The sequence below is a fragment of the Rhinichthys klamathensis genome, unplaced genomic scaffold (genome assembly GCF_029890125.1).
Source record: "Rhinichthys klamathensis goyatoka isolate OS25496 unplaced genomic scaffold, OSU_Roscu_1.1 h1tg000338l_1, whole genome shotgun sequence".
In the NCBI taxonomy this organism is placed as follows: Eukaryota; Metazoa; Chordata; class Actinopteri; order Cypriniformes; family Leuciscidae; genus Rhinichthys; species Rhinichthys klamathensis.
Window position 1 is genome coordinate 604,525 of NW_026606852.1, and position 16,122 is coordinate 620,646.

At 37.8% G+C, this 16,122-nt stretch overlaps 1 protein-coding gene across 2 annotated transcripts in view; it reads left to right on the forward strand.

Moving 5' to 3' along the window:
• Nucleotides 1-16,122, forward strand: part of prkceb (protein kinase C, epsilon b) — a 114,784-nt gene that overhangs the window by 72,543 nt on the left and 26,119 nt on the right. For both annotated transcript variants that reach the window (XM_056272471.1, XM_056272470.1), the window contains exon 11: nt 6,935-7,089. In XM_056272471.1, coding sequence (XP_056128446.1) covers nt 6,935-7,089 — 155 coding nt within the window. The remainder of the gene's footprint in view (nt 1-6,934; nt 7,090-16,122) is intronic.

Sequence of the window (16,122 nt, forward strand, 5' to 3'; positions counted from 1 at the left end):
TATTTTTCCACGATCAGCTCCCTGCGGTGAGCCCGTGTCTTTCCCTTGGCAGAGCTCGCTCTGCTGTCACTGTCTGGTGTAGCCTCCCCCTCCTTAGGTGGAGCCACCCCAGTGACATTCCATATGTTGCACTGCCCCAACCGGCCAGTCCATATGTGTATTCTCCACATGGTACCTCCCTTCGGGCAGGATGTGGCTCCGCAGCGTCCCTCTCCCCTGGAGAGCCACGCTTCCCAGTGTTATTCAAGAGTTCACTGCGTGGGTATGTGGAACAGCAGGTTCTCCCTCTACGCAGGTCTTCCGCCCCAGCTTGGGGGTCTGAGAGTCTTGCGTAGGGCACTGGATGTGGCAGCAACCGGTGGCGTTTTCCATGGGATCCCCTAACGTCGTCACGTCGACGTCACGTCGAACGTGAGCGACTGAAGGGGAACGTCTCGGTTACTGATGTAACCCTCGTTCCCCGAAGGAGGGAACGGGAGACGTGACGTCCCGCCGCCACAGTTGCTGACCATCGCTGTACGGCCGTCATTAAACTCGGCTCCTCAGTTAAAAACGGTGGGTGCTCGCGCCCGCTTCCTGTTTTATACCCGCGCTGCGGGGGCGCGTGACGCGTTCACGCACGCGAACGTTCATTGGCTTGTTCTTAGATACTCGAAGTTGATAGGGCTCCCTGAAGTGATCCCCTAACGTCGTCACGTCGACGTCACGTCTCCCGTTCCCTCCTTCGGGGAACGAGGGTTACATCAGTAACCGAGACGTTATTTTTTGTGGAAACTGATAAAAAAAATCGTGATTCTTTGAAGAACAGAAGGTTCAAATGAACAGCATTTATTTGAAATAGAATCAATTAATATGAGCTCATTAGATTGCATGCATTTATAAAAGAATTGGAAAATGCTTTTTAAAAGTTTTATATGGAGTCAACTTAAAATCATATAAAAATAAGAAAAGAACAAAATGAACAAATTAAAGAAATAGTAGATTAAAATGAATTCTAAAGAGATCAAATTAAATAGAAATTAAATCGAATTAAATAACTCAATTAAAGTTAGTAAGAAAGGTATTTACAATAACTAATAAAGCTAACATTTAAGTGTTCAAGAGATGCTAAAACTACCAACATTACTGTTCCAACTATGAACCTAGACTATAGAGGCTGTTTTTTTAGAGTTATAGAAGTATGTGGCTTTCCCCCTTCAAAACACATTATGTATGAATGTTTATGAAACACTGAAGGTTCTCAACACCAAGGTCATGGCTTTAGTTCCCAGAGAACACACAAAATGCATATCATGAATGCAAGCCTCTTTTTTGGGGGAAAGAATTGGCAGCCGAATGTATAAATGTTAATATTGATATTCCATAGGAATGCCTTATTTGTAAAGTGAAGGCATGACATGAGCAGAAAGGTTGTTCCTAAAATGTGCACTCTAATGAGCCAGAGTTTTATCATGATTTTCAGACCGCAATCAGCCTCAGGATCACAGTACAGCTCTTATCCCCGTAATTACAGCTAAGCAATGTAAATAACATTATACAACCAGCTAAAGCGCATATGGAAACTTATAGAGCTGGAAAACTTCGGGCAGTGGGAGAGGAATTCTATGATTGTTTATAAATCAATTAGTTTTTCCCCTTTGTTTTTGGAGGATGTTCTCAAAGTTTTTATGGTCACTTCCAATTTGGTCAGATCATACTCCCCCACTTAAGTTCTCAACCAAGGTCGTGGAATGAAATGTCTTGCTCTCTTTGGCTCATCTCTGCTCATGACAGCAGGTTGGAGCGCACCCAGATGTCTTGGCCAGGCTCCCTCACATTTATGTTCTGCAGTCGCTCCATTAATCGCAGTCAGATTGCGGCGTCTCACTTTGTGACATCTGTGTATAGGCAGCCGTACATGTCTCTCCTTCAACTGAAGAAGACAGAATACACACAGTCCGCACATATCACAGACGCATGTTTTCATTTAAAAGTCCTTAATTCATGATTTAAAAGTGAGAAGTTAACTGTTAATGGATCGAATCCAGCATGTGTTTGCTTTTCTGCACCCTTAACAAAATACTCACGAGTGATATATGGATTTTGTACATTTGTTTATTGTATCTGTCTTTTTCTTTCTCATAGAAGGAGGAATGTATTCCTGACGAATAGAATTTGGTGTGCTAATAGCTCTTTAATAGCTCTAAATGTTCTCACAAGCAATTTTCTTCTTTATTATTTAACTGAATTCCTACAAGATGACTGATATCATGTGGATTGAGATCCTTCTTTGTTACGTTGTCATTAGAGGCTTTACAGACAGTACAAACAGGTAGTTTGGAGTGAATGTGATTGCGGACAGCAAATTGTTTACATTGCAGTTGCAGTTAAGTATTACTGTAAAAAAAGAAAATGTTTTAGCAATGAGAACCATCTTTAATAATAAATACTCAAGAATACTCAGGATTTTTTGTAAAAAATTTTTTACATAAATTATTTGTGATATTTTCTTCAATTAAAATAAAAGTAGTTATATAATAGTTGTTGTTTTTTTGTTGCTAATCTGGAGTCCAACAGCCAGTGGAGGAACATTGATCCTGTCAGAAACAAAGCAGGGCACCATAACAGGAAAAAGACATTTCCCCCAAGCATGTATGTGAAGAACAGGGAGCATTTTACCTCCTATACTGTGGATTTTGTAAGTTTGTAATGTCTATATGCAACTACTTACATATTCATTATTTATATTGTGTAATGTCTCCAGACAGTTGGAAGATGGATGTCTGAAGTTTCGGTGAATTCTTTTGTTTGTTCTTATAATTTTTTTTTTTTTTTTAAACATGCCTAGCTCATGTTTAGCAACATTTACTGTACGCTAAGAGTATACATTTCCTAGTTGTCATAATTGTGTAGTATCATGGTTGCATCCATGTAAGGAAACCAGAAATCCTGTATAGCATTGACTTACACGCTAAGCCCTGTTTACCCAGCGTCTGTGTTTTTTCAGCACTCTCTGCTACACTGAGCTTAATAAACTTTTATCTGTTGAAACATTCCTCACACAAATGTGTTCTCAAACACAGTGTTTTATTGGAAACATAGTGGCATGCTCGAACCTGAAAAAGCATCCGAATGGGCCATTTAAGAACATTATGATGGACAGAGTGAGAGAGAGCAACAAGGTTTCTGCATATATGCTGTGTTAAGAGGCTTATATGTGTATTGTTCTGGGAGAGAAATTCCTACTGTAATGACAAGCATCTTCAAGTGAAGAGGGACAGCTTCTTGGCCAGAGGAGTGTGTTAAGAGTGACTGGTAGCAATGTGTGTTGATTTACTACTTCACACGAGCTCACTGGGTCTGTTGTACAGTAGAATGCCAAATGTGTGTGTTATATTTCTGCCAATCGCTGCAATATTTATTGAGACTCAGAAATATTGCCAGCTGTGAATGATGGAGATATTGATCCAAACTGCAGTAGATTAAGGCCAATTTTTCCCCCTGTAGTTGATTTTCAGGGGTTGATATAAGTTTTTTTTTTTTTTTTTTTTGGAATATAAATACTTCTATTGAATAATTTAAAAGGGCCTTTTTTTCTTCTTTTTTTTTTTTACCTTTTCTTTAGCATGTAATGTACCTGTTTATCCATGTAAACAAGTCCACAGCTAGGAGAGTTCATCTCTTCCTTTCTGAAATGCCTCGTCTGCCATTATTTCTGTTACGTAGCTATGTCACCATGTGACATATTTGCATTACCTGCAATGCCTGCTTTTTTTTTACAACAGTTCAACCACAACCTTTTGTTGTATTCATTTCGGGCAGATTTCTAAGGCAGCATAACGGTTAAATGAACTACAAGAAAATAAACAGAGCTTTGATGATAACTACGTGAAAAGTTAATTACTACTGTACTAATTTTTCACTAGAAATGACATCAAATGTGTAAACTTTTACTCACAAAATTACCACCAACGGCAACTTTTAGATGACATATTTGTGTTTTTAGCTCAGCTGTCACAGAATGGAAAGCAAAAGATGGTGAGGTGTCATAGGCAGCGAAGGACACATCTATGCTGCCTTCAATACATATTTTTTCCTGGCTGGTTTTGACCTTTGGTTTTGACCTGGTTTTAAAAACAGGCAGTTATGACGCCAAAATTTTAGATAACTCTACAAATTCACAATTCTCTATTCCAGTTTTAATACCACAGCTAAAACTACTAGCCTAACTAATATAAATGTAAAACATTACAGACAAGTAACAGTAGTTTCCAGGTAGAGACATGTTTGCAAGGATATTCACAGATGGCCATTTTTGTACACAATTTTTTTGTGAATTTGTACAATCACGCGCAAAAAAGTCATGACAGAGAGCTCAATTCAGTGTTTTCATGCTGTCGGAGACACTGCTTTCTGTGCACGTGCTTCAGATATGTGCACACACAGTGTGCGAGTGACGAAAGTTCCCTTTTGCGTCTTTTTGCGCTTGAATATTTAAATTGGCAATGCTTAAGCTTTCGTGACGATGCAGCACTGGCCTGACAACTATCCCAAGCATTGTTCACATTTGTTTATGTTCATGTTTCCACAACATTGCATTGTTAGAAGAATGTTACCGGCCAACTGCCGATTGACACGGTTTCATTTACTAGCCAACGCAGATCTTTACTCGCTTTCGGCTCTTGCCGAGTGTTAATTTTAGGCCCTGTGTGTAGTGAATGAATTAAATAATTTTTGGGATTTAACATTTTGTTACATTCAAACAAAACAATAATTTAAACAAATCATTTAAATGTATTTTTTTAATTGATATGAACTATTTGTAGACAATTTGGCATTGATGGAATTTATCATTCACATTGTTAAGCTGAAAAATGTTAGGTTGTGTTCAACTTGAAGCTGCGATGCACAGGCCGATCAGTTTATTTCATCAAAGTACCAAGCGATTCGAAAGCATACAGAGCCGACTGCTCTCTTATCGCTCTCGCAGTACTTTGATGTCATACACCAATCGGTCTGCCACTTCAAGTCAAACACATCAAATTAAAGCATGCAAAATAAGAACGATTTTATTAGCGGTCTCAGACTTCTGGACACGAAACACAGAGTCCGTTATTAGCTTTGGACTTAAAGATAAACATTCTTGATTAATGTCCAGGGCCACACACACAATACACTCTGTACTGAAATTATAATTATATCCTGTTCCTATCAGCTTCACAAAGCTGGTCATTTGTTAAGCTAGTACGGAGTGTGGTAATCTCACTGTGGGGAACGACAATTACCATGAAGAAAAGTGGGGCACAACTTCAGCCCACACCAGCTAACAGAAGAAAGCTCACACTCAGTTTTTATACTCATTCATTTAAGTAATACACTTTTCATGTTTCTTAAAGGTTATATGGTGTCTTGTTTGTGTTATGTAAGGTGTACTTTAACACTCAATCATTTGTAGTGCAGATGAAGCCCGGCTGATGCACTCTGTTAGACCGGCTTGTTGGGTCTTGGTGGTTATCTGTCGATCAGGCCTTTTCTCTTGCACGGCGCAAGACGCCAGTATCTGTACATTTCTAATTAGAGGCAGGAAATGTTTATTGGCATTTGATTGGGTGGGCCTTTGCTGTAACTTTGGGCACATTTTAAACAAACTATTTCAGCATCCTGTTTAAATTCGCTTTCATAGCAAAGGGACAGGCAGGGCAGACTGGACCCACAATTACGCAAGATTACAATGCAATCATGATTTCAATTCTAAAAAAATCAGCATATCATTCATATCACCAAAGTGAACCAGTTGGACGAGGCTTTTAATGTCTTAAAATATCACCCACACTTCATTATTGTCTAAATTTGGAGACAAGACACGGGTAGCAAGGAATAGGGTATTAGATTGATTGCATATTAAAGGAAATATTTTCCACACCCCAAATATACACTTCAGGCCTTTTTCAAGTCAAATTTTGTTTTAACCAGAAAATATGCACAAAATGTAATAAAAAAACACTATGAACTCTTTAAAAAAAAAAAAATCAATCAAGTATCATTTTCCATTTTTAGCAACTTTTTTGGAGAAAGATCCAAATTCGGTGGTAAACCGGTTCTTCTCCATGATTTCCATCATTTAGACAAATGAACGATGATTATGAGTATGTTTGTCCACAGTTCAGCATATTTCATGAGCCAATCTGTATGTCTGCTGACTAGGACACGAGTCACATAGCTGGACTCGCAGTATGTGTGGGTTTGATATACATCTTGATTCTTTGAAATGATGTGCATGACCCACTGAGGATAATGAGTTATATTCTATTCAGCCGAGCAGGGCAATGTGTTCATGCTTTCAGAGAACGGATGGATGCTTCTAGGCCTGTGTCTCCTCTATGAACTCCCCAACATTTATATTCTATTCTGTGTAATGTTTTTCTTTTAACCCCAGTTGTGGTAAATCGGTTGATTTTGTAATTTCTCTTTTGAAAGTGCATTCCCCTATGTCTGAATCCTTTATGTAAGGCTTGGTGTTTTTTTTTTTTTTTTTTTACAGTGTTTGATTCTGTTAAAGGATCTTGAGAGTTGTGGGCAGATCACTCTATTAAAGTGTGAATGGAAAAATGTACTCCTATGAAACGATTCTTTGTAATGGTTCAGTCAAAAAGACCCACAAATCTCCATCTTTATGAGTTTTGAAATAATATGAACCAGTCTAATGTCTCTGTCTATCACTATCATGTCTATCTCAAAATGTATTACCTAAAGCAGTGTTTACCAAAAATAGAAGTTAACATGTTAACATGCAAGAAATTCTCAAAAATAGGGGCGCAGATTTAGAGGTTAAGACGAAGACTTCCTCAAAAGAATCTTTAAAGAGGTCAAGGAACTGAAATGTTTGTATGAAACATTTAGAAAAGTTATTGCGTTATTCAGTAATGAACATGTTTCTTCTGTTTGTTATCTTCAGGACCGTTTGTTCTTTGTTATGGAATATGTGAATGGCGGAGACCTGATGTTCCAGATCCAGCGTTCACGCAAATTCGATGAAGCTCGTTCCCGGTTCTATGCTGCTGAGGTGACCTCAGCCCTCATGTTCCTGCACCAAAATGGGGTCATTTACAGGTAAATTCAATGTATGGCAATTGACTACTGTAAAGGGCCAAAGGTCAAATCACATTCAGCCATTGTTTGGTTCCGACCAGCAAACTCCTTCTGTTTGTCTCACTGATAGACATAGCATCATTGTTAAGTAACCAGAAGAATGGAATGTCTTGAAACCTCTAAGCCAAAATACCATTGTAACACACAAAAGATACATTCCAAATTTAGTGAAATTTTAGCCTGATCATTTTTGGACAGAAAATTAGCCATCCGTTCCAAGTGTTTGCTCAAGTTTAATCCGGAATCAAGATCATTTATTTTCTCAGAGGGCTGTCACGCAATCCTTCACAGATTAGGTCTGAAGCGAATCAAATGCAGACTGTATCACATGAACTGGCTCTGGCATGGTGCGTTGTATCTTTAGGAACTATTTTGCTTAGAGACAGGAGCCCTTGTCTGCCTTGTTTACCTCAGGTTGTTTACTTTGATGAGCTATGTGAAATGATTTATTCGTTCCCAGACAGTTTGTTTACCCTCTCAATTGTGTGTCATTAACCACACACAACGGGCAGTGCTTCTGGGGCTGGAAGGCCAGGCTTTTCTTGGGATCATTTGTATCCATCGCTGGCTTGTTTTCAATGTGTTATCCATCTTTACTGTCAAGAAATATCATAAGTGTGCATGTTGTTTACGTGCAGCTTTATTTTGTAGTGTTGACCTCATGCATAGAATTAATATAATATAATATCAGTGTGAAATCGTATGCATGATGCCAGCAGTACAAAATAAAGCTGTACGTAAACAACATGCAAACCTATGATGTTTTTGGACAGAATGACAAGATGACAAGTTGAATCTGTAAAATGACATATGAATCTGTAATACAGACTCATTTGTCAGTAATACAGACTCAGTTGTCAGTATTACAGACTCATTTGTCAGTAATACAGATTAATTTGTCATTTCACTATAAAATCAAATGCATGATGACAGCAATATAAAATAAATATGCATGTAAACAACATGCAAACCTATGACGTTTTTGAACAAAATGACAAGTTGAATCTGTTAAATCTGCAATACAGATTAATTTGTCATTTCACTGTAAATTTGTATGCATGACAACAGCAGTACAAAATAAAGCTGTATGTAAATAACATGCAAACCTATGGGGCCCTATCTTGCACTTGGCGCAAATGACTTTGTACACTGACGCATGTATCATTCCTATTTTGCACCCGCGCAAAGCGGGCTTTTCCCTCCACAGACACACGTCGGTTTACTAAGAAATACACTTGCGCTCCCCGGGGCGGTTCAGCGCAAAGAGGAGGCGTGTTCCGGCGCAAACTTTCCCTCATGCTATTTTGCTGTTCTATAAAACAAATGCGCCACTGACCAGAAAAAACCTAGTCTAAAGTCAGTAGCGCGTTGCGCGTTGTTCATTGTGCTATTTTAAGGGCGCATGCTTGGCCATAATCAATGTAGTGTGTGCACAACGCGCATACACTTTGATTCTCTCATCTAAGCAGCAGTTTTCATTTTTGCAAATCATACATTATTACGATAGATAGATAGATAGATAGATAGATAGATAGATAGATAGATAGATAGATAGATAGATAGATAGATAGATAGATAGATAGATAGATAGATAGATAGATAGATAGACAATTTAATTATAAAAGCATTCGTAGCTTACACATTTACCCAAATTATCATACACCTGTTTAACAAAAGTTAATTTGGGTGGGTTTCTCCATCCCCAATGTCACTTCTCTGTGTTTTACGGCCCTGACGAGAACGTTGCTCTCCTCGGCTGTGAACCGCTCCTGGCGCGCGCCTGGCAAATCCGCCGTTATAATAGGAATCCGCTTTAGAACAAGCGCGCCTGCTCTTAAAGGGAATGTGAGATGACGCTCTGATTGGTTTATTTCACTTTACGCCCAAACCACACCTATGAATAATGAAGCTACTTCAGACCAACCCCTTTTAGATTTTCGCCAGGCGCAAGAGGCATTTATCCCGCCGGGAAAATAGCAACAGCGCCGGGATCCGCCCACAAAGTTACTTGCGCTTTGCGCTTTGACACTTGCGTTTCAGATCATTAAAATAGGGCCCATGATGTTTTTGGACATTATGATTAGAAAAAGACTAAGATTTAAAAAGTTAAATCTGTAAAATGAATCTGCATTACATTTTCTAGTCATACTGTCCAAAAAATATCATAAGTTTGCATGTTGTTTACATGAAGCTTTATTTTGTATTGGTGTCATGAAATCATGCAACATTGGCATTTCATTATAAAATCATATGCATGATACCAATACAAAATTAAGCTTCACTTAAACAACACTCATACTTATATTTTTTGGACGGTATGACTAGAAAATGTGATGCAGATTCATTTGCAATTTTACAGATTCAATTGTACAGGTTTTGTAGCTGGTTCAATAGAATAATGTCACACAACACTGGGAGCCCAAGTCATCATGACCCCTTCTTCCTTTCGCCCCTCTGGCCCTCACTGAACCCAGTGACCTGTGAGTTTCCTCACCCACCCGTTCTCGGCCTGGTCCTGAGCTCTTTCTGGTCTTGGGCAGGAAGAATCTCATTTGGAGTTTAATGTTGTATTGAATTAAATCAACCTCCTCCCCACACTGGCCTTCCTGAACCCAGACTTTCAGAGACTGAAGGGAAATGGGGAGGTCTTATGAAAGTAGGAGACTTAAGGCCTAGAGGTCAAGCAGAGGTCCGGTGGCTCTAATAACACTGAGTTTATTATTTCTCCCCTTAAAATGTACAATAATCTCTGCTGTTAGCTACTCTAGAGACTCATACACCATGTTTTTGGTATGTTCAACAAAAATAAAATGTAACCATTTGGTCATATGAACTTGGATTATTACAAGGTACAAGAAACCAAAACGTGAAATCCAACATGGAACTCGTCTTTACATGTGCTAAAAAGATTTTTTTATTTATTTTTTTACGAGGTTCATTGCTTATTTAGAGCACCGAAAAATAATAATAAAAAACCCTCTCCATTCACTTCATGAGCAGGATCTATTTAAGAACACTGTGTTGGACGACTGCCATGACATCCATTCATGTCTCTTACCCACCTTCCATTCGTCTGACCCCTTGTTTAGGCTTACAATCGCTGACATGATGTTTATTTGGCAAGAAAGTAGACAGGATGTGATTCGGTCAATATGAATGGCTTATTGTGTGTTATAAGAATAACAGTACACACACATACACCTCAGATCGGCTCAGGCGCCAGTTCCGTTGATTACCTGATGATGACGACTAGACCATGAATCACTGGTCTAGTGCTCCACCCTCAATGAAGGTTATTTTAAGCGCAAAGTATGCTGGGAGATTGATTGATTGGAGCGCTCATGTAATCTGGCTCTGTCTTTGCTCTAGCTCAGCACAGGAAAAAACAAAGGAAACTAAAATTGTACAGGTACTTCATACAGGAGATGAGGATCACAAAATAATATGGTGTACTAGACACCAATGTCTCACTAGGGACATAAAAACATTTCACTCATCTGTCTGTGTGTGTCTGTGTGAACTTTGAATATACTGTAAAAGGGAATTTGTTCAATACTGTGTATAGGGCAGATTGGGGTTAGTTGTCACATTGAGAAACTTGCCACACGTTGTAACTATAAGGAACCCACACTGACATACAGCCAGACAAGATTCAACTGTATAATGAAGGGAGATTTTGGGTGTATTCACACCTGCCTTGTTTGGTTCGATTGAATCGAACTCTAGTTCGTTTCCCCCCTTGGTGCGGACCTTTTGGGCAGGTGTGAATACAGCAATCGAACTCGGGTGCGGACCAAACAACCGAACCGAGACCCAGCTGAAGAGGTGGTCTCGGTACGGTTCCAAACGAACTCTGGTACGGTTCGTTTACGGTGTGAACATGAACCGACCCAATTGTAAGAAAGCACTGGGCCTTTGAGTTAACAGGCTTCCGTAGTCGGGGATTTTGGCATAATGGATTGTGGAATTGTTGTTCAAGTGCGAAAGAGAATTCCATTCCGGCGCGCTGTCTGGCCACACGATACTGTTGCGCGTCTTTCTGCGCGTCGTGTGTGCATCATTGGAATGGAATGAATGAATGAGTGTGTGCATTAGGACATTCACATACAGAGCGTTCTCTTTAGTCTAATCGCGCATAGATGCAAATAAGCTTTTGCAGTTCATATAATGTAACGATAGTTACAATACAAGGATGATGCTGCGCGTTAACATTGACAGCACTTGTTAGCAGTATATACAATACCCAGATAGCATGTAATCATTGAAACAATGTTGACTCAGTGTTGATGCGTCAACGCTAATTGCATTGAATTAACGTTACAAAGTAATGTTGCTTTAGTATCACTCTTGCACCCTCAGTTAATGTTGAAAAAATGTTGGGAATTCAACCAAAAATCAACGGTAATAGTATTGATTCAACATTACAAAGTGATATTTTATCAACATCACTTTTGCACCCTCAGTTAATGTTGAAACTATGTTGAACAAAAAATCAATGGTAATGCTATTGAATCAACGTTACACTATGATTGATTATACATCACTGCTGTTGAATCAATATTGAAATTAACAGAAATACTCAATGGTAATATTGTTGAATCAACGTTACACTATGATGTTGAATCTACATCACTGCTGTTGAATCAGCTCTGAAATTAACAAAAATAATCAATGGTAATATTGTTGAATCAACGTTACACTATGATTGATTCTATATCACTGATGCTGAATCAATATTGAAATTAACAAAAATAATCAATGGTAATATTGTTGAATCAACGTTACACTATGATGTTGAATCTACATCACTGCTGTTGAATTAACACTGAAATTAACAAAAAATAAACTTTGGTATTATGGTTTGATCAATGTTACAATGTGATGTTGATTCTAAATACATTTTGTTGAAAGACTGAAAAGGAATGTCAAACAATGTTGCCATCTGATGTACCAATTAATGTTGAAACAGCATTAATATTTCAATCACACTTCAATGGTGCGTCAACAAATTCCTGACCATTTCAAAATTTGTCGAAAACCTTTTCAAATATAAATGACACCTTTCCAGCAGTTGAGTCAATTTATTTTATTCAATCAATCAATGACAACAAATATATTAAAATATCATTTTTTTTTAAAGAAAGGGGGAGAAATAGGACAAAAGCATTTGAACCTTTAAAAATAAAATTGACTTCAGAAGTCTGATGCCATCATAACTACAGGCCCAGCGGTTCAGGTTTTTAAAAATCTGTTTGCATCATCAGATTCTGCCTCTTTTCCTTTGGGTTCTCTGGAATCTGAAAAAGAAAGCATGATGTTACTCAAGAACGAATCAATTCAGTTGTCATACATACAGTCACATTCAATAATGTTAATATACTAAACACAATATGATTCTTTATGAACTTTTTTTTTTAAAGTCAATGAAAACAAAATATTCTAACTACGATTATAGTATCGTAAAATTCTGTTTATTTATTTATATGAATGCTTTAATATCAAAGAAAACACTAGCAGGGGTGTCGGATTTTATCTCCAGCCCTAATTAAACACACCTGAGGCAGTTAATCAAGGTCATCAGATCAATGAACACTTCCAGGTGCTGGAGCTAAACTCTTCATGAAGAGGAACAAACACCTTTGAGCTATAGCCATTAACTACATCTCAGTTCATTTTCTGTGAAACTACAGCATTCAAATAACACTTTTTGATCTTGTAGAATAAAAAAGATCTTAGTTTTTTTCAATGAAAATTTATTTAAAGAGATAGTTCAGCCCGAAATGAAAATTCTGTAATCATTTACTCACCCTCAAGTTGTTCCAATCTTTATGAGTTTCTTTCTTCTTTTGAACACAAAATAAGATATTTTAAAGAATGTCGGTAACCAGAAAGTTGACGGTGGCCATTGATTTCCATAGTAGGAAATAATTACCATGGAAGTCAATGGCTAACATCAACTGTCTGGTTACCGACATTATTCACTCTATCTTCTTTTGTGTGCAGCAGAAGAAAGACATTCATACAGGTTTGGAACAACTTGAGGGTAAATAAATGATGACATAATTTTAATTTCAGGCTGAACTATCTCTTTAAAGCTGCAGATTCACCTTATGTAGACCCCAATCTCTTTAAATATCACAAAATAGCCAATATCAGTCAGTTTCTTAATAAACACTAGATGTTTTTTTGTTATTGTGTTTCAGTGGAAACAAGCTAAACTGAATGGAAATCAGTTATTTCTCAAATTTAATACAGATTCAGGAATATGAATGATTACCTGATTAAGCAGTGATAAGATACAGGATATTATCAAGTCCCAGGTCAGGTGATTATGCTGTCGACAACAACTCAATGTATGATCAATGTCAGCATTATCAGGAGGGTGCTTTTTTAATTGTCCATCTTCATCTGCCTTCACTCCTACTAAAGGAGCAATGTGTTCTGCATGCAAACACTGACCGATTCAAGACATGGGCTATGTTAACATTCTTGCTCATGTTCATGTCTCTTGCACCTTAAGAAATCTGTTAAATGACATAACTTTATTCAGGAAATTCCTAATAAACTTTACTAAAGCAAGATGCATTTTTTAAGAATGTAGAAAAATAGATGCTTTATTCAAACACTTTAATAACTTTGTAATCTATATTACAGTGAGTAACAACACAAATCAAACGCAAATAAGCATGCAAAACAAAGGAACAGTGAAATAAGGTAGATGCACCATTGTTTGAAACTGTGCTAGAGAAGTCATGTAAGTATGTCAGGTGATTCAACAAACAAGACTTCTGTATAGGATGCATCTGTTTTCTCTCTAATGAGGAAGCATTAGACTATTGAAAAGTGCACATGCAAAGACAAAATGGGCGTTTACCAATCAGTGGCCAATTTCAAACTACAATACAGGTAAATGTTTTTCAACCATTTTTCAACAGACTTGCTAAAATCATGAAGGCCCACCCCTAAACCAAGCCCACAGTGGATTACAGCAAATCGGGTAAAGCGGTTGAAAATGCCCATTGTGGTTTGAAAACGCCCCACTGATCGAGAAACACCCACTAGTGTTCTGCAGAGATACGCCTGAATGATCTTGTGCTCATCAACTACAAATCACTGTTAGTTTAATGTCACTGTCTCCACCCATGTGTGCTGTTGGCCTTCATCAAAATTTCAATGCTGATCCAGCACACTTTAAACATTGAAATGTCAATCTCAACCAAAATGATGGTTTAGATCAAAACTCAACATTGTATCAATGTCACCATGCTATCTGGGTAAGAATCTCATTATTTGAATGTGTGAACATAGCCCCTCTCTATGAATGAAAACTTTATAGCCTACCTTATTCGTCTTCTGCGCAGTTTCTTCATATTGCATTTACAGAATAACACAAAATTAGTAAAATAACAAATATTGCAGTACGAAATATCTCCATGCTGAGCCTTTTTTGCACTTCCTGATTTCCCTACTTGAGAATCCTTGTCCAATGAATGGACGACCTTAGCACACGTGTGGTTTTGTTTACAAATTTTGGTTCACTTGCAAAAGGAGCAGTGTGAAAGCGAACCGTACCAAAAAAAAAAAAAAAGGATTTGGTCCGGACCAAAGCAAGTGAACTATCGGACTTTCCTGGTGTGAATACACCCTTTAATTCACAATTTTATGTGAATATACTTATTCATTTTTCTCTGTCATTTTTAATCAATTGAAGACATCCTTGCTGAATAAAAGTATTAATTTATTTTTATTAAAAACTTTTGAGCAGTAGTGTGTGTGTGTGTGTGGTTCAGGTATATACTATATATATATAGGTGGTCCCCTATAAGGATGGACATACCAGAAAGCTTTGACATTGTTGGGACATTTTTTGGTTCCCATTAGGAAAACAGCTTATAAATCATATTAAATTATGTTTTTTGAAAATATAAAAATGCAGAAAGTTGTCAGTGATGGGTAGATTTAGGGCGTAGAGTTAGGGTTAGAAGCTAGAAAATGTCAATAGCTCAGTATAAAACTATTACACCTATGGAATGTCCTGATAATTATACGAGTACCAAAGTGTGTGTGTGTGTGTGTGTGTGTGTGTGTGTGTGTGTGTGTGTGTGTGTGTGTGTGTGTGTGTGTGTGTGTGTGTGTGTGTGTGTGTGTGTGTGTGTGTGTGTGTGTGTGTGTGTGTGTGTGTGTGTGTGTGTGTGTGTGTGTGTGTGTGTGTTCCGTTAAAATTTGAAAGCCATTGAAAAGCCAATAATATATTTTAAACTGAAATAAATTGTGAAAGGTGTTTTTCGTGTGTGTATTAGTACTTCAAAATAGAGTTTCAAATCACTGTATTTAAACAGTTTCCATTGTGACAGACAGTGTACATATAATATTATATAGCACTTGTAATATATACTTTTTTTAATGGGTTGCCTCTCTAACATTTCCCACCTTCAAATAGTCCAAAATGTGTCTGCTCATGGGCAGTCACAAATGCGGCCATATTAAGCCTATCTTACGCTCTTGGCATTGGCTACCACTCCGATATTGATTTAAAAATGTTGCTATTTGTTTCCAAAGCCCTCAACAATCCAGCCACTCAAGGCCTCGGGATGTGGAATGGCCATAATGCCATTATCTGTTAGAGCTGCTCCCATGGTGTCTGAGTTCAAATCTATGCTAAAAACTCATCTTTTCTCGTGCGTATAACCTTCTGTAACTGTGTTTATGTGTTATGTGCAGCACTTTGATAAACCAAGGTTGTTCAAAATGCGCTAGAGAAATAAATCTGACCTTGAACTTGACATGCCCCTCTATTGTGTCAATGTGTTCAGTGAAATATACGCTTTTTTGTTGCCAGTATTTTCGGTTTTAAAGGTTTAAATTAGGTGAAAAGTATGACAACTAGCTCTGGTCACCCCTAAATCTGACCACCAAAAGGGGAGCCATCATGAACCATCATCATTTTACCCTTGAACGAAGCACTTCACATCAGGTTGCTCGAGTAATAATGTC